At 41.0% G+C, this 25,450-nt stretch overlaps 2 protein-coding genes across 15 annotated transcripts in view; one reads left to right on the top strand and one right to left on the bottom strand.

The window, feature by feature from the left end:
• Nucleotides 1–25,450, bottom strand: part of NRG4 (neuregulin 4) — a 47,512-nt gene that overhangs the window by 10,233 nt on the left and 11,829 nt on the right. Inside the window, exons 1-6 of one of the 12 annotated variants that reach the window (XM_048081302.2) lie at nucleotides 14,229–14,368; nucleotides 13,631–13,700; nucleotides 12,490–12,577; nucleotides 9,437–9,502; nucleotides 5,387–5,480; nucleotides 113–262 (exon numbers count right to left, since the gene is read on the bottom strand). In XM_048081302.2, the coding sequence (XP_047937259.1) occupies nucleotides 113–262; nucleotides 5,387–5,480; nucleotides 9,437–9,446 (254 nt within the window). In that variant the 5' untranslated portion in view covers nucleotides 9,447–9,502; nucleotides 12,490–12,577; nucleotides 13,631–13,700; nucleotides 14,229–14,368. Of the gene's footprint in view, nucleotides 1–112; nucleotides 263–5,386; nucleotides 5,481–9,436; nucleotides 9,503–10,642; nucleotides 11,460–12,489; nucleotides 12,578–13,520; nucleotides 13,545–13,630; nucleotides 13,701–13,824; nucleotides 14,071–14,120; nucleotides 14,144–14,228; nucleotides 14,380–25,450 lie in introns of those variants that run through there. The other 11 variants (XM_013177533.3, XM_048081303.2, XM_048081307.2 and 8 more) reach the window with 11 other exon arrangements.
• The window catches only part of TMEM266 (transmembrane protein 266), a 78,558-nt gene continuing 67,737 nt past the window's right edge, over nucleotides 14,630–25,450 (top strand). Inside the window, exon 1 of one of the 3 annotated variants that reach the window (XM_067004088.1) lies at nucleotides 14,630–14,739. The gene's annotated coding sequence lies outside the window, so the exon portion shown is untranslated. Of the gene's footprint in view, nucleotides 14,740–15,045; nucleotides 15,195–25,450 lie in introns of those variants that run through there. The other 2 variants (XM_067004086.1, XM_048081278.2) reach the window with 2 other exon arrangements.

Here is a 25,450-nt window from a genome sequence, read left to right as displayed (position 1 = left end):
CAAACCTTATGGATAATGCATTACATACTTTTATATTCAAATAATTAGTACATGATTACCAGAAGAAATTTCTACTTGATTAAATAGCTTCAACACTCTGAAGCACTTTTACCTGCAAAGGAAGTAGAATGTTCCAATTAAAAGAACTCCTAGCAGAAGTAGTGAAGCCAAGAGAACTGCAAACAGGTCACCTTTTGTTTGAGACTTGATGCTGGGCAGCAGAACTTCTTCACAGCGGGCTCCTGTGTAGTTCTCAATACACCTGGAAAACCAAATTTTATATGGATTAGAGTGTATCTTGTTTGTGAAGCCTAAAGGCTGCTTTTGGTCTTAAGTGGTGGTCTTAAGAGTGGGGAGAGATTTATATTAGTTTCAGAGCACACTTTCTTACAGAATTTCCACTTGCTTTGTATTTTCGGAATAAAGGTAATTAGGCATGTCGGGCATTAAGTTTGTATTCTGACCCATGCTGCTTTTATATGTTAAAATGTTAAACTATATCTTTCGTTATACGTTCATTGGATGAGCAATATTTTGCAGTTAAGTGTGCCTTCTTCACAGGCAAACTGAATTAAAGCCACCTTTTCAGTGTTAACTGTGTCATCCCACTGGTTCTCATCTTGCACGCAGTAGTCATGCTTTTTTCTTTTGGTGTAACTTTTTATTGCTCTTTGCTAACAAGCTGGTACTGTCAGCTGTATAGATAAAGGAAATGAGCATTCATTGAGGCAAAGTGCACCTAAGACACTTAACTGGCAAAGGTAGCTTATGAAGTGAAATAACTTATGCAGGAAAATGTTACATGCTTGGGGAATGACCCTCTCATTCATTGAGAGAACTACCCAAAGGATTTCCCAACTATGTTTATTTTACATATTGAGCTTCTGAAAATTTTTTCCAAAGACGATTCAAAATACATCAGGAGCTGCAGAAGAAGTAAAAATTCCCACTGCTTTACTAAGTATTGCACACAGTGTAGAAAAACATCTTGGATGCTTATACTTCTTTCAGGCAAGACTTGTTTGCATGTACAGGTAGTCAAGTGAAGCACTCTAGGGAACGATGCTTCTGAAAAGCTGGAATGAGCTAGCTGAAACTGAAGCTAAATTATTCTTTATTTGTCTTATTTTTTGCACTTACTCTGCAAAATTTTCTTGGAATTTATTGCATCACAGAAAATGGAAAGCACTTAGTTCAACAACTACATTCTGTATGTGGTTTTCTTTTATGTATATTTGCTCCTTTCTGTTTGAATTACTGAAGATCTTGTTCCTTCTTGCTATTTCTGGCACTGAAGTCGTAATAATTGTGCCGTAAGCAATTTCGGGCTCTAGCTGAGGAAAGTGGGCTGAACTCCTTAACGTGCTTAGTGTTCTCCATTGGCAGTGGCAAGGTATACCTTTAGATGAGGGATTAAAAAGTTGAAGGGGGAGGAACAGCCAAGATGTCTAGCTTACTTAGATCTAACAAACGTATTACTGTCAGTATACCACCATGCGTGCCTGGTATGGCTCCCAGCACCAGTTTCTTGTAGCTTATGGACTACTCTTTCAGTACTACTGGTCTAAAGTATTGCACAAAGAATTACTACCATTTCTTTTAATTCTTTGCTTTTGAAAATAAAATGGAAGATTTGCACAGATCACTGGAAGAGTGATCTGGGACAGGATGGGAACAGGTATCCTTATCATGTATTAAAGCTATGCTGCTGATCAAACAGTCCCCGTTTAATAAGGACAACGTGAGACTATTCAAAGTTACTATATTTGAGTGCTGGGAGAAGGAAAGATAGGCAGGCTGCCCTGATTGCTTGAGATAATATTCCAGATACCTACTGTAAGTGTAGTGGCACTTCAGTAGCCTATTCCTGTACTGTCGAATGCTTTAAGAATAGAAATGTAGTTTGAGTGGGGCATTGTTCTCTAGCAAGTGAGAGAAATGCTTTGTAGAGCTGAATAGAGTAACAGAAATAGAAAATGGAATGTAATATTCATACAAGTATTCTTGAATACCAACGACACCTGGAGAATAATGCAAGGCTAAAATGATACAGGAAAAAAAAAATAAATAGGCTTTGGCATCAAATGAAGGCTTGTAGAAAAGTTCTAGAGAAGGAGTATAAAATGAAGCAGGAGGAAGAAAAGATGGTCCTTGTAGCTAAAGAGAGCTGCACAGGTAGGGTCAGGTTAAAATGTCAGGGATAGAGAACTGTTGTGATAAGGTAGACTGACCTGTCATGAACAGTCCATGGAAGTCACATTTAACATATGTTAAAAAAATCAGAAACGCAATGCCAGTGTAGCAAAAAGGTTGTTAAGATTTTAGCCAGGTTGTACTAAATACAAAGCAGAACCAGATGTTTAAGGCAGTCCTAAGCCCAAAAGAAGCAAAGGAGCTTGACAGCCTTGCATCAGTTTCTATAGGAGGCCTTAAAATACCCTCATGGTTTGTAAAGTGCCGAGCATACATGTTAAAGCATGTTCTGTGTCTCTGGAAAATGTTGAGTATAAAGAGGGGGGGGAGGGAACAAAAACCAACCAAACAAAAAGCAGCACGCAACATGTATCTTGTCTGAAATAAAAAAGATGACTCTCAGCCATCTTTCAAGTAAGAGCACATGGAAGTATCAGAACTTCACCTCAGGCAATGAAATCTTAATTCTGCACTGCGTTAATTAATGATTCTGGGACAGCTGCGTATCAGGTGCTGAGGCAAACATCTTTCAGCCCCGTGTTTGATGATACACCTGATGCGGTTGCTTTTACAGCCTTCTCTGTTCTGCCGCCTGTTTGTTTATGTAGTACAGTTGAGCATTGCCGGGTTTGAAGCTCATCTTGTATATGGTGACAGGTGTGCCTTTTGTTGCTAAGGTCATTAACTCAGTGCTAGAAAAGGAACAAAAGAAGATGGCAGCTGAGCAACTTCATGTTTTAACATATATCAGCTGTATTTAAAAGCTGCTTTGTTGCACGGGGAGGGGGGAAGGCTCAACTAATGTTTTATTTCTATTAAATATCTTCTATGTATATATATCAATTTCTTAATAGTGTAAATAACTGAAATGTCCAAAAGTAAACAGTGGCTCTTAATTTGTTAGCATGCTACAAAATATGTGTTTCTAAAGAATGATGCAATTTTCCGACTTACGCTGTGGAATTACTTCCAATGACATTGCACCAGGTAATGTGGACTATGTTGAGCACAACGCATTTGTCTAAATAAATAGCATGCCAAGGTAAATGTGTTTTAAGATAACTCTTACATTTTGCTGGTACGTTCTTATTGCATTTCCCCCTTCTAATCAATGCTTCACAAACAGTGATGCAGCCTTTGATTCTGAAATTCTGATTCAATTGTTGTGTTGGTGGGAGGTGATCATTTGAGAGCACTTGGAAGCTTTAGGTGGGATCTGCAAGAAACCTGTATCATAGAAACTTTGAACAACTGTGATGATGCCAGTCTTGAAGATCCAGAATGCCAAATATTTTTCTGAATTCTGCTGAATAGCAATGCATTTTTTTTCTGTTGTTTCTATTCACATCACTGCTGATTACTAAGATATCTGTGTGTAAACAAAACCTTTCTCATCTATAATTAGCCTCCTCTGACTGATTAAGGAACATGCTTAGAATGAGGACATACTTAAATAGAAGCGTTCTATTTAAACCCATATAACTTCATAATCAACCATTAGATACAGAGGAAAAATACTTGATAATTTAAATGCTATAGGATTGCCTGAGTATAACAGAAATGCTCTTATAATGGTACTCTTTCTGCTTCAGCAGATTATAAAATCTTCTAGTACCTGAATTAAAAATGACTTCATTTGGAGCTCTTTTAAAGTAAAGTTATTTATGCTGACCGACTTGTGCTCCTGAAGATCGAGTTTTTCTGAATACATGTTACTTCATCAGATATACCTTTTTTGTTATGTAGCCCAGCAACAGTTGAGAGTGGGTGCTTTGAAATCTTATCACTGATGCTGTTTAGTCTACTTTTTTCTATTTAAACATTTTAATATCAATAATAAGGGATTCCTTCTTGAAAAAAAAAACATGCATATATCAACATGCATGAAATGCATATTTTACTTTATGTGCACATAGTATTTATTTTACATCACAGAAATTTAAGGTTTATCAGCTAGAATAAATCACTAATATGCAGCACTCCTGTGCTTTATCCTCATTTCTGGATCTGATTTATTATATGACAGTGATATTCTGTGTATATTTTTAAATGAACATTTACCACAAAATTCTTTTCTCACCTACTAGATGAGTTTACATACCTGAGTTTATTTGTTTAGATTGAACTGTCCCATATAAAACAAAAGAAAGAAATATTTGAATTAGACACCTTAGAAAAGACCGTCTCCTTTGTCTGCTTCACCCTATTATTGTTAGATATAGCTCATGATTGGAGATGGAGCAGATGCTGCCATAGGGAGGAAAAAAGGTAGTATCCTGAAGTATATACAGTAGGTGTCTGAATGTCTATTATTATGTTATGTAAATTCATTACATTAACCATAATTTATCTTGATAAACAATAGCTAAGAATTAGTAAATACAGAACCATGACAAACTAAAATTTAATTTGGCATCGTCTTATGTCTTCGTTTAAAAAAAAAAAAAAGAGAGGGCTGTATTTACACAGGAAACAAATATACATGCAAAAGCAGGAAATGTTTCTTTTTCCAGTGTGCAACCTGGGCTCCAAAGGGAAAAATGGACCCATAATCTAATGGCCTAAGAAGCATCTATATGTGCTGTCTAGACGTTTCTTTAGCAAGTGGTCTGTCACTGTAAATATTGCCCTTCAAGTGTTTCAGTGAGATTCAGAGAACACAGTAAATCTTGAGTTACATGTTGTGATGTTTTGTTGTTTCACCCGTAAAAGATTATATTCCTTTTTGCATGCCTCCTCCTTTTGTTCAGGTCAGGCTATTTTTATGTTATCAGAATTTTTGCAATATAATTCATCTGGAAGAAAAGCTGGCAAGGTACTTTGCCATTCTGAATGCCTTTCCTACAGCTTATTCTCCATTATGCAAAGGGTATTTTGTTCCTTTCTATATTGTAATGAGGGGAGGAAACATGGCCCTAAATATAGATATCATTCTGAATGCATACATAACTGAGTACTGTTGCAACCATCAGACAAGTATATCCCAAGTACATGATTGTTTTTCTTCATTGTCATCTCTCTGTGGGCTAGGTAAGTAATCTGAGCGTGAATTACTGAATTTGGGATAGCCAAGGTAACAGGTATTTTCTTTCATGTAATGGTTTAACAGTACATTCTTAAAGAAGCAAAATGGAGAAAGTTTTGAGACAGCTACTGTCCAATATTTAAAAACACAAGTTTTAGTGTCACTAACCTGCAGAATGGACTGGATACAGTAGGAATCATATAACAAATTCCTCCATTTAGACAAAAAGATCCATAACTGGTGCCACAGAGTTCTTCATGATCTTCAAAATAAGACCAAAATAAACACAGTGAAAAATGGAGATTTCTGGATTTTTATCAATATTTATACTTTTTTTGGGGGGAAGGCAGGGGGAGTGAGGAGGACAGCTTCATTTTAAGAAAAACAAACTAGAACAACAACAACAAAAAAAAACACGCTATCACTACACTAGGAACAAATATGGAATCAATCTTGCCTTCCAGGCTAGCCGTGTATGGCGTTATCCATCTTGCAGAATTGTTTTATGTAATTACATGCAAAAAGATCACAAATCTGTCACTGTATCAGATAGAGAACACTAAGATTATGAATAAATTTTAAAAATTTATCTTGTAGGGACAGGAACTTTTGAATTTTCCGTTACTTCATTTGCCTTTTGTGACCACAAACCATACAAAATAAAGGGATACATATAATATGAAGTCCAGTTTGTCCTGTTACATTGGCATAAACCATTTTGAGCTTAACTAGTTTCTATGAGAGGATCAGAGTCAGTACAGATAATCCCAGAATATTCCCAGCTGCGGCCCAGGGCATTTTAAAGCTTCTTCAGGCTGTATTAGGAACTGAATCATAACAGTTGGACACCACCAGTTTTTCCTCATCCTAATTAATAAAGTACCTAGCCTGTGAAGTGTCACATGCATAGAAGACTGTTACAATGCAATTTCCACAGATCTCAAAAATGCTTTTTTTTTTTTTTAATGCAGTTCAAGCAAGAAGCCTAAGTTATGTTTTAAACACAACTAGGCATTCTAATGAAATGTCTAGGACACTGATGCTGGCACTTAGAGAAGCAATTGCACATTATATGATAAATGGAATATCTGACTGCAATTGCACTCTTGTTGACAGCAGTCTAAATTTGGAAGTTGGACTGCATATATTTAATGTGTCAGTAACTCATTTTATATATATGCATATATATTTATACTTTCAGTCTTATGAAACCACAATATCTCAATCAAAAGTAAAATAGAACAGTCTTCTGACATCACAAGCCTGAGAATCATGTGTTACCTCACACTTCAGGTGTTGTTTTTGCTGTTATTTCTCCCAGAAGTTCAGAAAATCAGAACTCTGCTGTGTCACTACTTGTGCATGGAAGACATGCTCTATACAAAATACAGTGTTGTTTACAAGGAATCGAGATTTTAATTTTCTTATTTGTTTCTCAGAAAACAAATAGTTTTGCTTCCTCTTTACTCCTGAAGGAAAAAGGAGGAAGTGTGGTCATAAGACATTCTTCCTTAAAGGGAGCTTCCATGGCTTTGTGCATAGAATAAATCTGACCTTTCAGAGTAGTAGAAAAGCTTAGCTACCCCTTACCCTGTGCAACAAACACATCACGCACCCTGGTAGGTACTGGGCCATCTTTAGTAATTCTACTGTCTGTCTTTTCACACATTCTTGAATTTCTACAATGTCATGTTGACACAGGAGTGTGGATGATGTCCATATATCATTTTAAGACCAAGACAGTTCTATGACAAAGATCAACAGGAATTCAGTTTCATGTTGGTGCTATCAAAGTGTTAACATTCAAATGGTAACTAGACCTTTTAGCGTGTGTGCAGATAAATTAGGGAGCTGGAGGAGAGATGTAAGGCTGGAAAGACTGTTGATGTTTGACCTTATTGCACTGGTTCAGGATGTGGCATAACAGATTAAGTGTGCTTCACCTACGTTACTAGGAGGTAAATGGAAAGTTATTTTAACTCTAAGGCTTTCTGTGCTTGTCTACTGGCAAATCACTTACTGCAAGTTCACTGTAAAAGACTTAATATTATTTTGCATGAGTAAAAGTATAACTACAATTAGAATAAAATGGCAACAGGAAAAAAAAAGTAGATTTTTGAACAAGAACTACAAATGATTAGATTTTAGCCTTTTTGAACGTAACAGTAGAACTTCTGTGGCAGTGTAACTGAATTGAAGGCCATATCCTTCCTTAAATGGAAAGAGAGGATATTGAATGCAAGAACACTGTATCAGGATATCTATGCAATTATAAGAACTAAGAGAAAAAGCAAAACTCTCAACTTTGACCTGGTCTCAACTCCATTAAGTATCTGAGGGAGTCAAATGTTGTTGACGTTCTACCAGACAAAGAAGTGAGATAGTAGAAGGTAGGCCCCACAGAAAAAGGTCTTCAGACAGCTCAGGGGAAGCCTTAGAAGAAGTTCTTGTGAGAAATTGTTAACTTTCTTAAAATTCTGCCTTAAGGTTCTATGCCTTTTCCTCATTTTTATTCAGAAATGTACCTGTCTTACTTTTTTATACTGGCAGCACAGTAGAGTATTGAAGCAAACTAGATGCCTCAGTCATTCAGGTCTCAGAACATTTGGGAAAAAGATCCTCTCGCTGTTACAGTGTGATCCATGTATTAAGGACCAGCTCTGCAATCCAGCTAGGCATTTCTGTTCTGGAAAAATACCTCAGGCACTCTGTCTTATGAAAAGCAAGGGACAGAGAACAAAAAGTGCCTAGGAAGCCTTCAAACCCTTTTCTATTATAACTACAGACAATTTCCCTACAGGCTGTTTCTTTCTAGTGCTAGACATTTTTTCCAATACTAAGGGAAAAATGGTAACCTTAATTTTACCAGAAATGTGATATTTGAAGAAGCGTCTACATCCATGTGGGCCAGGTGCTCCATTTTCCAACCAACTGTGCTTTTTATTAATCCTATCTTGTGTATTAATATTTTGCTACTACTTAATGAAAGTACCTGAGTAATGCAGTATTAAGCAGAGCACACAATTATGAAAAAGAATAAAAGAAAATTCAGGATGCTACTAGTAGTGGGTTTTGATACAAAAATATGTATTATTGTATTCCATGCCCACTTTACTGAAATACAGTAGTTTGGATCAAATTTGAAAGCTACAGCTCTGGACAGGAGTGTATGAAAGGAACAGTTTATCCCTTTGAATTTAAAATTGGTGATGCAGAAGAGTATAATGGAAAATCAGAAAGGTTTCAATACAAGGAAAAATCCAATTACATTAACATTGGGGAATGTGTTATGATTTTTCATGATGTAAGTTAATATATTAATCTAAAAATGATGATTATATGCTTTGAAAGTTAAATGCATACTACATTCAGACTAGTATAATCAAAATAGAGAAGTTTAACAAGTCAAGTGATGATGGGCAATTAAAAAATATGAAAGCTTTAACTTCTCAATTAATGATTGCAGAAATGCTATCAACATATGTTCTACACAGTATGTCTGTATTTTGATATATCCTTCTATGTGAGAGATTAAATAGAGAAGTAGGACACCAGTTACTTTTTTTTTTTTTATAAAAAAAAAGTAATTTTTTACTGGCGGGGGGGTGGAAAAGAATGAAACAATGGTGCTCTTTTTAAAACTAGTCTGATTACTTAAAACTGGCAGAGGTAACAGCACCTTCCAAATACACTGATGCACAATTATTTTTTTCAAGGAAGTGCATGAAAACCTGCCCCTAAACTATCTTGCCTGTTCCCATTCAAACTTTTTTTCTTTTCAACTTGGCCATCCTGTCCATTAAAAAGAAAAACAAATTAAGGCTCAGCACCACCTTAACCCTCAAAGAACTAAACTAGCCTTGATAATCCACGTTGCCTCAGCTGTCACGCCTAGTTCGGAGGATAAAATACTATAGACTGCCCAAACCAGAACTCTGCTAAAACACAAGGGAAAGGGGACTGGTGGGAAATGCTGACAAATCAGCTTTGGACTGTGTGATAATCGATTAAAACCTGTGAAATGTTATGAATGATCAAAGCAAACATCTTAGAGAATTTGTTCCACTGCCTAGTGAACTAGTTTGCTGCCTAGTAAGTGAAGGGAGTCCCACAGAGCAGTTGTTACGATCCCAATGGCAGCTGTCAAAATCAATGCAACTTTAATGAATACTAATTATACACGTATACATATCCAAGTAAATACCTGGAAGAAGTTACCTGTTCGCATATTATTCCAACAACAATTTTTAATCTTGATCAGAGGCTATTCTTCCAAAACAGCACCTAAAAACAAACATGTAAATGTAGCATGTCATTAATCCTACTGACCTTTTCCCCTGAAGAAACAGCTATTGGAATGCATCTTAGAGTGCTGCTGCTAAGATATTTCTTGTACTTTGACAGCAATATTATATGTACATTCCATTAATTCAGAGTTAATGGCAGACATTCAAGTATACTGTCAAGTTCAGTTAACTTCTAAGGGCAGAGCTACAGAGTGAAAGCAAATTCATACTAAAGCATGCTTAAACACCAAGAATTTTAAAAAACAACAAACAAACAAACAAAAAAACACTGTGCCATGGTTATTCAGAATTGTATTCCTGATGCTTTTAAGCCATCTAAATTATTGTTTCTGGCTAGCTAATTAAATTATCGTTTGTACCTTGATAGTCAGTGCACATAATTGACTCAGTCCTCAGACTGATTATTATTCAGTCACGTCAGATCTTAGTGGTAGAATTCTTGCATTTCACAAATAAGAACAATTTATTTCTTGGAGAGAGCATGTGTATTTCACTTGAGTGCTTCTCACATCTAAATGTCAGGTAAAATTAGTAATATAGGCTATGAATTCAGCAGAAGTCAGCAAATCTAGATTTTGACTATTATTTTTAAAATATGGAATAGAAACTGTCTAGACAGAAGCCAACCTTCAGTTTACATTGCTAAAAAGCAATGTAAAGAAATTGTTATTCTGTCAACATGACAGCTCTACAACCATCTACCATTATTGCATTCTCTTTTCTTGTAAGCTGAACTCAAGGCTTAACGTACCAAATAAGTTACTAAACAAGCCTAACATGGAAGTTTTACTTTTCAATGTTTTTATTTTTTTTGTCTTAATTATATTTTAAAGTGCAAATAAAATAAATAGTCAGGCAAACTATCTTGTATTGGAAGGAATGCAAAGAAACACAGTAAAGGAATCCTTATTTCTCTTTCACCTTTAAAGAAGATATAGTATTTCTTCTCCTTGGACCATCTACATGAAAGTTCTTCCTCAGTTAAATGATTTTTGCCCATTAAATGATCAAATAAAATAAATTGCCCATTTCACCAGAAATAACTTCAGCTTTTAGTAGTACAAAGGAATCTTTCTCTAGAGGTGCATTTCAAAAGGTATAACAGGTTTGTACTTACTTCATAAGCAGACAGTTCTATTTTTCTTTGGCCCTTAAATGGCTTCTCTAGCTCTTTAAGTGTCCTGTCCATACAAGAAAATCTGAAATGGCAGTTCCCTGTGATACCAGGCTGTAACAGCAACGTCACCACCCAAAGGCTGTCCTCTTGGGCTGTCTCACAGATACGCAACTTTGCTTTCTTTGTGTACACAACCACGATTAAAACAACATGTGGCACAAAGGAACCAAGCAACGTGATCCACTTCAGAACTAAAATCCTGTTTTCCACAAGAAATAGGTCAACCTGGAGATTATTATTTTCAGCATCTAAGATCTGGATTCTGTGTGTATTATTTAAAAGGCTTCAAACTTACACAGTTGTGTAGTGCGCTGTGGGTGAGGTTACAACAAAGACAAACATGAATACGGAGGCCAAGTATAGAGTAGGGTAACACCCCATTATGCTCACAGAATTGCTTGTGTATTTTATTATGGTTACCAGAGCTGAAATTTACTGCAGAATGCAAAACATTCACACAATGAAGTATATATAAATTGTGTTATAAAAATATGCAGCAGTCAAGAATCTGATTAAAAGCTGCATTTCATTAGAGCAAGCAGTGCTTTATAATTTAACTTCCCTTTTCTCAGAATCTCCCACAAAACTATATAATATCCAATAGCTCTCATAACAGAAAATATAAATAGGATATAACCTACATTTCAGACTATTTCCTTTATCAGATTTAATCAGGCTGTGGGTCCTTGAACAGCTAAAAAACCTTGATTTTGCTGTTGCCAAAAGGAGATCTCCTATGTCCTTTCCTTCATCTTACTGCCAGGTATGCATCTCACCATCGCTCTGCTGCTACGGGTATGTGTTGAACCTTTTCATGAGATGCTTAAGTTCACTGATTCAGCAGAAAATAACTTGGAGGAAGCTGACAGTTTTTTACTGCATCAGTGTGTTGTGTGTTGAATGGATGTGCTATGCATCTCGTCAGTTGTTTGGACTAGGACTATACTTGTTCAATGTACTACAAATTTACAAACTGACTGCAGAGAATTAAAGAATTTAAAAGAATACTTTTTTAGACTGTTGCTCACATATTCATGAAAATTGGGGGTGGTGAAAAAGGGAGTGAAAATATCCCCTGAACAATCCAGGGGTATGTATGTGTGTATGTATAACTCTACTTTGTGCTTAAGTTTTGATAACAAGTAGCACAATTTCAGATTTATTTGTTTATTTTTAAGACTTAAAAGTAAATCATTAGGTACCCATGCATTTATATAAGCAAATATTTTTCTCTGAGATGTTTGTTTCCCTCTTACCAGAAGTTTAGTTATGTATCAAGAGTCTGAAACAGAATAAATCAGGCTGTCTACCTCATTAGAAAAATAAACTGATGTATGGTGACATAAGGCAAAGAAAACAAATTGTTACAGCAGAAATTGTTGCTAAACCTGATTCTAACTTGTTTACATCTGTGCAGTGAATGCCGTGAACCAGTACTTGCAAGACAAGGGATTGTTTGTTCATCCACCCAACACTTTCCAAACTCAAAGTCTTCTTTTAAGACACAGCTGTAGCTTACTCTCAGAGAAACTAGGAATGCGATTCTGTGCATGTTCAAACATTTACATTGCATGCATCTTGGGAGATCTTTGGAAGATTACTTTGTGTATCAGGTTAGAGTATTTTAACCTGAAATTTAGTCTATTTTGCTCCGTGCCAGTTTACTTTGCTGAAAACAATTCAGGTCAGCTCTACCCTTTTTCCTACACATTTGTCATCTAAACCAATATTAATATTAACAATACATTGTTTGAAAGGTTACAGTTTATACATTAAAGTTAGGTCACCTTGTATACTGAGATATATATGCTGATACCGTTTCAACTTCTTCAATTACTTTAAAGTCCTGTCCATCTTCATCTTCATGATCTGATTCTGTTAACAAGGGCTTCAGTTTAGGAAAGGATTTAAATCATGTTTAGAGTTAAAAATATCCTAGTCCCCTGTAAATCACCAAATTAAAGCATATTCAAGTACTTTGCTGAACTGGGCCTGTGAGGTAGGAACTCTGTCTGTGTGTGTCCCCTGCTGAATGCTGAGGAAGCTATAGAAACACTGGGTTACTCTTCTGTACCTGAGAAGCCACAAATTAAAGTGAGCCCTGTGGGAAAATGCATGCACGTTTGTGCTTCTTGGGCGTTGGAGCACTAAGGGAAATAATACATTTTTTCTTTTGTGGGAACCACTACTGGGTTTCTGGGAAGACTGAGGGCTCAAACCCCAAACTGCACCATGTTCAGCTGTCTAGCAAAAATACGCACTAATGTACAGCCATACTGGAGGCTGGGAAAAGCCTTGGGAACTAATCAGATTTGTCTTTAAATAAACCCATGCGCTTTACTCCCCGTACACTTAAAATAGTGAATTGTTATTACCACTTATTGTGTGTACTTTTAATGACTAACTATTCTAAGCATCCGCCAGATGCAGTATCCCCAAAAGATAACTGGAAGTCTTAGTGAGCAGACAAAAAGAACACGCTGAACAAGGATCTGGGGTTTGTTTTATGGTTCTTTGCTATCCAAACATTCTCAAAATTAATTTCTATAAAAGCTCTCCCCCCAAATAAAGATCATTTTGGTCACATGACTATTTCAAACATACCCTGTTTGCTCATTTAGATTAAGTTGTACCTTACGGCTCTCTTCAATGGGATTTTACCGCATTATGTATTTATGTTTAAAACAAAAGAAGTAAAATCTCATTCTGCCTCAGTGCTGAGCTCAAATATTTGTGTACTGAAAAAGTTTTAGGAATTGCACTATCTGCTAGTAGGCTAATTAAACCTAAATGTCATTCTCAGATGTGTCCTTGATACCTGCCAAGCAACTAGTAGTCTTCGCCTCTTGCTTCCTCTAAGAGCTATCCTGAAGTCTTGTTAAAAGGAGTTAATTTTCTTATTTAGGTGGTAACTGCTAATACCCTTACCACATGGAGCTCATAACTGGTTTTAGTACAGCAAACGATCAGGTGTCAGACAAAAAAATCCACCAAATGCCTGAAACAAATGAAGAGCTCAATCAAAAAGAATAACTAAATTTTAGAACGTGCATTACAAAATCACTGTTGAGCTTGGAAACAGACAAACGACACAGCCCTGTTCTCTCATTCTTTGTGCTTACGGATTCCTTGTACAGCACTTCTGCTTCCGAGTTTATCGCTGAGCTCCCTGAGCAGCCCGCTGGGATGCACGGCACCTGCCAGCCTCTCGCTCCCTGACTCCCTTCGGCTCAGAGCTCGCGGCGAGGCGCGGTGTCCAGCCAGGTGCCAGCTCCACAGCGCCCTACCTCCGAGCCCCGCGGTACCAGCCGGCGCGCGGGGGGCCGGTTCGGCACACGGACATTTCACGTCAGAGAGGGCACGGCTGCAGTAACGGTGAGGTACGCGCTGTGCCTGCCGTACGGGTTCCGGTACGTACCGGCACCCAGCACAGTTAACGCCTGCCTTCCCGGCTGTTTCTGTATCGTGCCCAAAGCACTGCCCTCTCCTCTGGCCCAGCGTTAGCTGTGCTCAGGGCGCCGCTTACCCCGCAGCTCTGCGCTCTGTGCTCTCAGCCGCGCCGCGGGCAGCCCGCGGGACCCCGCCGTCACGTACTGCCGGGGCGCCGAGCGGGACGGACCCGGCCCAGCCCCGGCACCGCGCCGCCGCCGCCGCAGCGCAGCCCCGCCCCGCCCCGGGCCCCGGCCCCCGCGGCGGGACCCCCCAGCCGGGCCCCACCTGCCCGTGGGGGCGGGGCCTCCCCCAGGGCCCGGAGCCGCCCCGCCGCGCCGCGCCTCCCCCTTCCCCAGCCCGTAGTACTACAGCGCCCGCCGCCGCCATTGGGTCGGCCGCGGGCACGTGACGCGGGGGAGCACGCGCACCCCCCCCCGAACGTCCCGCTGTTTCCTAGGCGACGCGCGGGGAAGGCTGGGCGCGCGCGGGCACGGGCATTGCCCCCCCCCCCCCCCCCCCCCCCCTCACGGCCCCTCACGGCCGCCGGCCCCGCGCGGGGAGCGGAGGGAGCTCTGAGGCAGCGGGCAGCAGGCAGCAGGCACCCGGTACGTGCCGAGCCCGGCGCTGCGGGACGGGACGGGACGGGACGGGGCGGGGAGCCCCTGTCTCCGCCGCGGAGAAAGTTCGGAGGCGGCCGCCGGCAGCGGGGACGGGGCTAGGGGCACCGGGGCGGCCTCCGGCGGGGCCGGGACCCGCCGTGCCCGGCTGCGGCCGGCCGGGGCCCCTCGGGGCCCGCTGCGGGGCTCAGCGGGGGCTCGGCTCCGCTCCGCGCCGCTCCTCGGCGCGGGTCCCGCCCGAGAGGTGCCGCCGCTGCCCGGCCGGCTCGCTTGCTGCGAGACCCCAAAGCCCCGGCGCTCGTGGGGGCAGCCTTCAGCCTTCTGCCCCCGGAACGCCTCGGTGCCGCCGCAGCCGGGACCGGCCGCCTTGCCGAGGTGGAAGCCGCTCGGACCGCTCTTAGCGGGGGGGTCAGCTGCTTGCCTGCCGCGGGAGCCTAATAGAGGTAACAGGCCCTTTTCGGTTCGTCTGAGGGAGTGCGGTCTGTAACCGTGAGGGCTGCCGCGCTGCAGCAGGGAGGCATGTCGCGGGAACTTCCCGTGAGGAAAACAAAGTCAGCACGCGGGTCTGCTGAGTTCGGGGGAAGAACCCGTGAAATGTCTCCAGCGGGACCTCCTGGTTCTCACACGTGTGTCTGCGAGCTGTGCGTTAGACCAAGCGTGCACCTGGCACCGCTGTAATAGCTGCAAGAGATTGTGTGTGTACAAAGGCAGTAAATGGGCGGTGATGTAGGCTGCTTACAGCTGTCTGCTTATAAGGCAACCAGCAGACAAGGGAGGTTTGCCTAAACGCGGGGCACCTGTCACCTTCGGCACAAGAGTCAGGAATCCCCATTTTGTGGTGGGACTGACAGGATTCCCTTTTTTTTCTGACTTACTACTGAAATTTGCACAAACCAAGAAGGGTAAGCAATCTGCCTGTTTCTAATGTGTTGTGAAATGTTGTTACCTGAGCATGGCTCAAGTGGGCGAATATTGATACTCAGTGGTTTTCTGGTAGTTCCTGTGTAGGTGCTGCAAGTTCACTCAGGATGGTGGTAAAAGGGTTATTAATAGTGTGACTGTGTTATGGACGTATTGTAAATTGGACTGTATGGTAGTAGCATATAAGTGCTCGCAACAAGATTTTGTGATTAACATCTAGTAATTATCTTATAGAGAAAAAACTGTTACTTGATCTTGTGAACAAGGTCTGTATTGTGAGGCAGAAAAGGGAAGGAATGCTTCTCAGTTACAGAAGATGCTGAATAAGAAGCAAATGTGTACTGCTTCAAACGTGTTATGTTTCCTAAGCACTGTGAGGAGAATGCTTACAGTTAGTGAAGTGACAGTGTGAGTAAAGAGCCCGTATTCTGAAGCAATGCATATGCTTGTATGTTTGGGAAAAAAGTGGAGTTTTTGCAGCTCTGTTCTGATGCTACTCATTGAATTGCAAAACTAACTTTCCTCTGTTTAGCACGAAAGTGTTGTGGTTTTTTTCTACCTGAAGGCTGAGAAGAGGTCCAAGTCTTAGAAAATGTTAAACGTTGCTTGCATGTCATAACTACACTAAACGCAATATCAGGCAAAGAGAATAACACGTAGCAAGAGTTTGTACCATCTATTCTGGCTTCTGTACTGGAACAGTGAAGGAGATGAAGATCTCAGCTCCAATGGATTTATGAAAAGGTCAGCAAGAAAATTAAGACACGAGCAGTGTATGCTTGCAGTGCCAGTGCTAGCGAAAGCCTGCTACTCAGCTGAAATATTTTCAGATTGTGACTGACTGTAAATGCAGAACACAGTGCTCAGTGTGGCTCTTTTTCTTGTCACTGTGTCTGTTCTTGAAGGTTAGTAAGGTATTTACCTGTGATGGTAGTTCTGAAGGTGCCCTGTAGCAGATGTGTGCAGCTCTTCTTGCTTGCCCTGGGTGCTGTGGTGCTATTTCTCCAACTTGGGTTCAGCTGAGACTCGCTGAAACCTGGCTAGCTGGCAGCTTGCTGACTATTCCATCTCTGATGGGCTATACACTGCAGTTTCTGACTCTGCAGTAGTATTGCATCACAGGTTGCTACTTCTGTCCCTCTAAGCTAAAAGTAAAATTTCAAGTGTGATCAAGAACGTGGTTACACTGTAGTGTGATTTCCTCCCTGTTAGGAGGAGAAATTGCACTGCCCTATGAGATCCCGATAAGACACAAATTAACTACAATTTATCATCAGTGTTCATCTAGATTTATGTGCGTTACATACCAATAGAATGGTAATTACCTGAATTGTGTTGCGTAGGGTAAAACTATCTGCCTTCTCTCTATAAGAGCATCAAAAGACATGTCATGTCTGCATAGTGCTCAGCTCAGGTGCTCCCTGGATGGCGGGGGTAATTAACAGACAGAATGCTTTGTCCGTGTGAACACTGCAGAACCACTTCTACTGTGACACAGTGAGCTGGAGACCTTTCTGCCTCATGTTATCATCAAAAGCGTCAACAAAATGCTATTTGCAGAATCTTTGTTGCTGCTTCGTACATGAGAGGAAGACCATGGTTTGATTCTTCCTTTTCCTCTCCTGGCAGGCCCTAGCCTAATACTGTGTGCTGTTGAAACTTGGTGGCACCACTCTTGTTAGGTTTAGCAGTTTGAGGTGCAAGTCTGCAATGTGCAGGGTTGGAAAATGGAGAGTTGTTTTTTCTTTGCCTTGAAGAAATTCTGAACTCTATCAATACTTGTACGATCGCCTTCGTAGCGGGGGTGGACATCATCATCCTTGGTAAGAATTCCAACTTCAAGTGATATGTAATAGACCTTAGTTTGTTGTCACTGTGGGGTGCTAACAACTTGCCCTGTGTGCTTTGTTTGGTTCCAGAGGCTCATGCTGAAGGTGAACTGAAACCTTCTTTTGCACTTTTTGTCTTAGGAGGTACAGTGGGAGCTAGGGCTGTGTGAAAGGCAACCAAAGGTTTACTTCAGTCTGTCATGTTTCAGTCCACCTATTTGCTGATAACCCCCAGCAAATAGCTCAACAAGAGCTATGCATAAGGGTTTAATTCCTTAGTTATAAGGTCACTATGAGCTCTTGGTTAGATACCTGTAATCCTGTCAAAATCACTTTTTTTCTTGAGTGTAATAAAAGGCTGACTCTTGTAAACCCAAGTAGCAAGGGAAGCTTTAATGACTCTTGTCAGTACCTAAGCAATATAAAATACATCTGCTTATTTCCTTTTTATTCAAGACTATAATAACTTCAACATGAAGAGGTTGTCCCTCTGTCTCACTTTTGTTTCGTCTTGTCTAGGGTTTAGTGTTGATTTGACATGTTCCAATCGGAAGAGTTTTGTGGCGAGTACTGCATCTTTCCCTGCATTGTGTAAATACCTTGTGCACCTGTGGCATTGTATGCTGATCAAAACTACATGTTAAAACATATGTTCAAATGTTTTGATTGCAAAATCAAAGACCCGTAAGTCAGAAACTGTCTGATTTAGAGATGGAGAGACTTGACTCTGCCTGTGTTGTGAGCCACCCTGTACACTGAATGAGCCATTGATTTGCAGAAACATAGCATGTGATTCTAACATTTAAAAAGATGACCAATGCAAACAGTGGTTGTCATATGCTGTACTAAGTGTGATGCTTTCTAATAGTCCAGAGTTTAACTTTCAACTCAAATAACTGTCTTGCAAAGTTAGGTTCTAACATGGAACTTCTTAGTATTGCATTAAAAAAAAAAAAAAGATTACGTAGAGGTATAACTTCCCTCGTTGACCTTAACAAATCCCGAAGTGAGATTTGAGTCTTCAGCAGTAGCTTCTAGTTCATGCAACTGCCTTATTCGGTAAGGTGGTTGTTTTGTGGGTGAGGAAGGACCTCTGGGGTCTGTGCTCTGTCTAGGGAAACAATGGGTAAAATCTGACCTGTCTTGTCCTCTCTCCTGCCTCTCGGTGTTCTTGCTTCAGCAAGCCCGAAGTGCTCCATGGCACTTGTCTGCTGCTGTTCTGCCAGAAGTGCAAGCTGTCCAGCCATGGCATACATGGAGCTCGTGCCCAGTGGATGTTTTCTCTTAATCAAAAAAAAAAGGCAGGCAAAGGAAAACCATTCAGTTGAATGCATTGCCATGAGACAGAGGATCTGTGCTGTCTCAGGCAGCTTCAAAGGCTGCCTGCAAACAAGGCAAGTGGCAGAGCTTCTCGAAAAGTTGCAAGTCTTTGTAGTGGAAAGTGCTACATCTGAGATTTAAGTGTACCTACCAGCTTTTTCTGCTAAGAGAAAATGAAAAATCATATATAAAAAATAGCAAAGTGCAAATTTCATTGAAGTTGGTGTGACTTTGGCTGTTTACTTTGATGTTTTGCCTTAAATACTTGGCGCTCAAGTCTATCAAATAATGTCTTATAGGAAAATACATCATTTGGACAATCAGTTCATTTAGGTGATAGTACAAATTTAAAAAAATCTCTTCTTAAAGGGAACTAGAGAGCTCCTGTCCGTAATAATTGTCATCAAACAGCCACGATGTAAACAAGAAGTGTATGATGTCTCAGCTAGCGCACAGTCCACAACTTTTCTTTGTATGTAATAGCTACCTGGATTTTATAACCCATGTCTAGTAAGTTATCACATTCTTATCTGGAATGATAAAGCTAGCTTTGAAAGCCTCTTTTGAAAAGGAAAGTGAGATATGGGTCAAGGTGCACTTTAACTTGCACAATGGTCTTAAAAACAGAAAACAAACCAAAAAAAAGCTATTTTTTCCTTGCCTATATTTGTTTTTTTGTCTATTACTAGCTGCCACGTTCAGCAATATTACTGTTCTTTTTTTTGTTGTTGTTTTTTGTTTTAAGAAGGACTTTCTGAGCAGGGAGCAGTAGCGTAACAAAATAGATGTGCTTAACTTTGAAAGGTGTTATTTTTAGGATTAGTTCAAAAGGGCAGGTACTCCTTGGAGACGTAATTTGGCTGAATTGTCTCCTCCCGCTGAAAGAGCAATGTGACAGTTAGGTAACATCGAGGTTTACCTAAAAGTTTTTGACACGTTATCTCTGGGCAAGAAAACCTCAGAGGATGGTGCAGAGCGGGCGCAGCTTCTGAACCTCTCGGCTCTTGGTGGTGTGTTGGAAGAAGCCGCTGCTTCCCGAGAGGCTGCCTCTGCAGCCATGCCATGCCTGTCTGTGTTCCCTTCTCTTCCCGTTACCCTGGGACCATGGTGCTGCAAGGTCCTTGCCCCGTGCCCGTACAGTGGTTGCCCTTAGGAGCGCAGCGATGCTGGGTATGGCGCAGGCGTGTCCCTGCCTAGCAAGGATCAGGCTGGAGACAAGAGCTGATCCCTAGCACTCCCCTAAGGGTTGCCCTCACTTCCCCGCAGGTCAGATCCCCAGGTACAAGGAATGGAAAAGTTTGCATGTGCTTCTGGGAGGAAAGCGTGTGCATGACTTAATGGGTGTACTGCAGTGGTATTTGTTTCCCCACTCTCCTTCCTTTTTTTTCTGATTCATATTTGCTCACTTCACCTTTCAGCCAAGGGGAGCATATGGCCATGTGCTGTCCATCTGGTTGCCGCTTACTGTGAAGTCGCTATGCAGGCAAATTTGGCCCATCTTACATTTCTTACGGAGGTAAAACTGGTGCTAGAGTGACAGCTGAAGTGTTTATTCTGAACTGTAAACGGGAATTAAGTTGAGAGTGAACCCAAAGGGTGCTCTATGAACACTTTCAGTCTTCTATCTTTAAAATTACTTGTGCTATGCTTGTCTTTAAGGCAAAGACAGGGACTTTCACTGTGGCATGGACTGCTCAAGTAGAGATAAAAGACAAGTCCTGTCCCGGGGGGTTTATAAGGTAATGTTGTGAATGGTGATAGATGTGTAGGAAAACCTTAGTTATGGAGGTAATACTCTATACACACCACTAAATATTCTGCTGACATTTTTCCATCCTAGCACAGGCTTGTAACACACTCTTTTTAAGTACGTAACGGGTACTAAATTCATACTGTAGTATGTATGAAATAAATTGCATTTAACTCTTCTGTATGGTTTGCTTCTTCAACCGATAGTACTTTTTCCATGTAAGAACATGGAAAATCCTTTTTTTATACTGGAAACGCTGGTTATAAAACCAGAAAGCTGGTGGGAGAATCAGAAGCTAGTAATTTACCTGAAACCATCTTGCTTGCCGCTTAGGTCAGGGATTCTCATCTTTGGCAGTTACCTGCAGGTTCCTTATGTAAGAGTGCTTCAGCGCCCCTGCCATGGTAGTGAAAGTGCTCGGGGGCTGTTAGGAATAGGTTGGGCTTGAGGGGGCGGCGGGTGGAGAGTGGCTAGAGTTGAAGTTCACTGCATTCCTTAAGGTTTTTATTTTGTATGGAGCAAAAGCTCAGTCAAGTTTTTAACATGGCACTGGTATCTTTTGCTTTTTTTTTCCTGCAAAAAAAGGGTTTGCCCTGTACTTAAATACGCAATGGGAAGTTCACATGAAATTTTCAGAGAAAGCATGAGTTTGAGACTTACGTTTCAAACGTAACATCAAATGAAATGTTTTTGAGCAGATGCCCTTTGTATTAATGTATTTTAAAATAGAAGTTTAACCCTCGGTACCCAGTCGTGTAACTAGGCTGACCGTGGGAATACCAAGTAGCGTTTGGGAGCAGAAAGCACGTAGCGGCCTGTGAGAGTCCCGCTGGTGGTGTGCCGCCACCGAGGGCGGGCGGCTCTGCGCCACGAGGCTGTCAGCGGCAGGGCCTGCCAGCTCAGCGCTGAGCCGCACCCTGAGGTGTTGGGGTGGAACGAATTCTAATGGGAAAGGCTGAAGGCCTCTGCTCTGTGTAATCTTCTTCACTTCAAAAGAAGACACGGGAAAACCCAAAGGTTTGCTGTTAGCCTCCAAAACAGAGCTTCAGAGACGAGGCGGTTTTTGTGGTGGTTGGTTTGTTTCAGTGCAGGATGTTGTATGATTTGAGGGGGAAGTCTTATGAAATACATTATTTAAGTACTCAGGAGCTTGCTGAAGGTTAAGTCCCGGATGGATGTAATTGTGGCATGCTCGCTTTTGTGGATATTTTCACCAAACTTGGCTCCCTGCTATTGACTTGTAATGTGACAAAGGGGGGAAAAAATCTTTAGTAGTCTGCGTTTTGTGAGCATGAAAAAACTGATAAGACAATTTGTCTGCGGTCCTAGAAGCGAGGATCAGGTCACCATAGTGACTCGCAAGACTGGTATTAGATGAGGGGTTTAGATGATATATAAAGACACTGACCGTTTTCTTGCATCTGCTGTTCTAACCCTAGAAACAAAAATAACTTGTGCAGGTATAACGAGACATGAGCTAAGCAGGAGTCTATTATTTCTCCTTTTGAAGTGCAGCTCTTCGGCTAGTGCCCAAGCTTCAGGTACTGCCAGACAGCAGAAGAGTTTTGATGTGCAAATGAAGGTATTTGAAATGCTGGGAAGGCCTGGAATGCAAGGCAGAGGATTCCCTCTACAGCAGGAGGAATAGGGGCTCAAAGACTTTTACAACTCCTTTTGAGGGTATTGAATATTGAGCTACGTACTGTCCAGTTTTAAGTTTTATTTCCTTACTTTTTCTTTTGATTAAAAACATTCTTTGGCAACTCACTTAGACTCCTTTGGAGTTTGGGAGCTATGGAAAGAAACTTGGTCCTTCTTACTTTGGAGGCTGGATGTTGCACCCAAACTGAATGTGCTGCTTGTTGTAAGATTAGACGGGCTTGTTGCTTCTGAAGAACTTCTAGCTGCGTAAGATAACTTTACTTTTTGGGGGGAGGGAAGGGATTGCAGCCACAGTAGCTGATAACCTGTCAATCTGAATACAAAAGTGCTGGGTGCAATGAACTAGCAAAGACTAACTGGTTATTTGCTTGCTTGATGCGTTGAGAAATGCAGCCAGGTCTCAGAGTGACAAGGTGACTGTCATCAGCTAGTACCTGGTTGGGGTTTGCTGGGTTCCGTGATGTATACCAGCTCATCTATTGAGAAATGGCCCACGTCCTCATCTGAAAGTACTAAGTAGCACTTTCACAGGCAGCCTTGAACTGTATTCACTTGCTTTGTCAGCTGTGTGGGACAGGAGATTTCTCTCCAGGTACTGTCTAGTGTAACTAAAACCCTTATCTTGGTTACGATGCTACCATAACACAACGCAGGATGCTTTGCTGTAGCATGAAGGTAGGAAAAGGGAAATCCAGTGTTCAGGTTCTTGAATTACATAATGGAGAATTTGGTATTGCAGAAAACACATGTGGTGACGGTGGTGTCTTCCTTGCCTAAAAGGAAAGACATCCCACCTTCAGGCTGCATACTGCTTTTGTTTATGCAGTTTAACAAAGCACTTAGTGGGCTGAAATAGGCTGTGTTTTTTTTTCCTATGAGTTTCACTGGGTATGTAACGCATGCTGCATGAACAGCATTTGGTAGAAGAACGTAATGTGTCTGAAACCTTTAATTATATGCAGTAGACAGCTCTGTCAAGGTCAGAAGACATCATATTATCAATAGCATATCAGCCTTTAGAACTTTGCCATTATCTGTTTAACACAGACCAATTATTCAAGGCATAATCAAGCTACTGGTAATGTTTGCATTCCAAGCCTAGGTTTGAAATGTATCAAATATGCATATTTTATATGTTACATGGCTGGTGGAAGAACTAAATAGAGTTCAGTAAAAGTTTTTACAACACCAGAGACTGCCTATTTTACTACCTTTGTCACACTTCTACTTTCTGCATGGTACTAGAAGTTCTGCAAGTGTCCAAGATGTTCTGTGGTTTATAAGATTTAATTTTGTTATGTGTGTATGCCTGCAGCAACACTCAGGGCTGTACAGACTTTAGTCTTCAGGGTGTTGGTTTTCCTTAATACAGTATGTTTAAAACTGCCGAGAAGTTTACCAAGCTGCCTGGGAGGAGAAAAAGGAGGAAAATAGAAACTTGCTGTCCTTCGTTATTTGATTTAAGGCACGCGAGTGGAATTTTAGAGAGAAATGCTGAGTCTTTCTCTGTCACACGCTATACCTTGTTTTCCTTCTCTGTAGAATAGCAAGTAGTTCTACCTTACAAATAACTTAGTTTTTTAATGCTTTGAAGATTTTACAGTAAAATAGGAAACTGACTGCAGTGGCAATAGCTGATGGTTCCTGCAAGTGTGTCAGAGCATGATCTAAAGTAAGATCACAGGTTCATCGGGGCATGTGAGTTCCTGACTGGAGCTAACTGTCAGCTTGGCAAAATCCCCAGGTGCTTCAGTAATCTGTTTTAGAGCACCTGGGGAACAGGTCCTGATGGACAGACTTGTCTCTGTGGATTTCGTCCTGCTTAAAAGCCAAGCATCTTATTTTCTTTTTCCTAAACTGGAATTTAAAGAAAAAGCAATGATGTGATAAAATGATTGCCTTAAAGGACAGCAGAAGTGTTCAAACCTTCTCAAAGTAGTGGGAGTCCAGCATGTTCAGTTAATTGGCCATGTGTTCTGTATCTGTGACTGTTCAGCCTGCAAAAGATCAGTCTGCCTTGCAGTAGAGAAGCTGTGTTTTCCGAGTGAGCTATATACCTATTTGAGCTGTGATCAGCACTCTTTGCCTTCCCTAAGGAGATGGCAGTGATTGTAGCATTTATCATACATAAAGGGATCTGTCTGGCTGTATATAGCTGCCAGAAGACATGAAAAATGGGTAGCAAGAGGGCAGTGTCCACAATCTCAGTAACCCTTCAGCCAACAAAACTGACAGTGAACTAAGGAAATCATTTGCTTGTGTGTGTTTGTTTTTTTTTACCTGAACCCCATACTTAAGAGCATAGCCATGAGTGGGGCAGATCTGGCAGCATGGCTGTAAGGAATCTGCTAGCAAAATGCTGTCTGAAATGCTGGTCTAGTGGTCTGCTCATGAAGCCATTGGCCCGTGCAGTGACAAGATGAACTTCTCAGTTGAAGCCAGTTCTTGTTCACTCCAGAAACTGAGTACGCAGCTAAAATGCTGTGGGTTGCTTTAAAAATGGCTGATTGGAAATATTGTGGAAGTGATGGGCGAGAGTTTGAGTTAGTGGTGTTTAAATAGCAGCATTAGTAAAAGCAGAGAGTTGTCTGGCTTATTCAGGATTGAGAAAAGGGCAGAATGTAATGCATCTTCAGCTGCTACCAAGCAGCTCTGTGACTGGAGCAGAGACATGAAGCCAAGGGCAAAAGTCTTCCTTAGGGGAGGAAAAATGAAGCAGAGTGAAGTGCTAGAGCAAAGGAAGACAATGAAAATTCGAACTTGGTTTTAGCTTCATCTCTGTGCCTTATAACTTGTAAAAAAGACGACAGATTCTTCTGGCTTGGCAAAATTGGCTGCTTTCTGGGAAATGCAGTAAAAGAGTGTCAGAGGCCTCTCTGGGGATGCTTACGTGTTTGCACTCTTACAATAAGTGTGCATCTTCGCAAGGAAAGGAGAAAGAAAGGACTTGCCGGTAAAGATCCTAGCTGGTATACCACAGAGTGGTACGTGACCTTTTTCCACTTCTCTCCTGTGGGCCGTGAAGCTACATGGTAGTTACATGGTCCAAGCTTAGGCTTTTTTCAGGTTGGTGCTACTGTTTTGTGTTTGTTTCAGAGCATGGATAAGTAGATGTTTAAACCAGTTCTTGTATTTCCCCCCAAGTTTTGCATTTTTATCATCATTTTTAACTGAAGTGTTGGAAAAAAGCTTTCAGGCATGAATTTACAATAAATTA

This window comes from Anser cygnoides, chromosome 11 (genome assembly GCF_040182565.1).
Source record: "Anser cygnoides isolate HZ-2024a breed goose chromosome 11, Taihu_goose_T2T_genome, whole genome shotgun sequence".
Lineage (NCBI taxonomy): Eukaryota > Metazoa > Chordata > Aves > Anseriformes > Anatidae > Anser > Anser cygnoides.
This window is presented reverse-complemented; position numbering and strand designations above follow the sequence as displayed.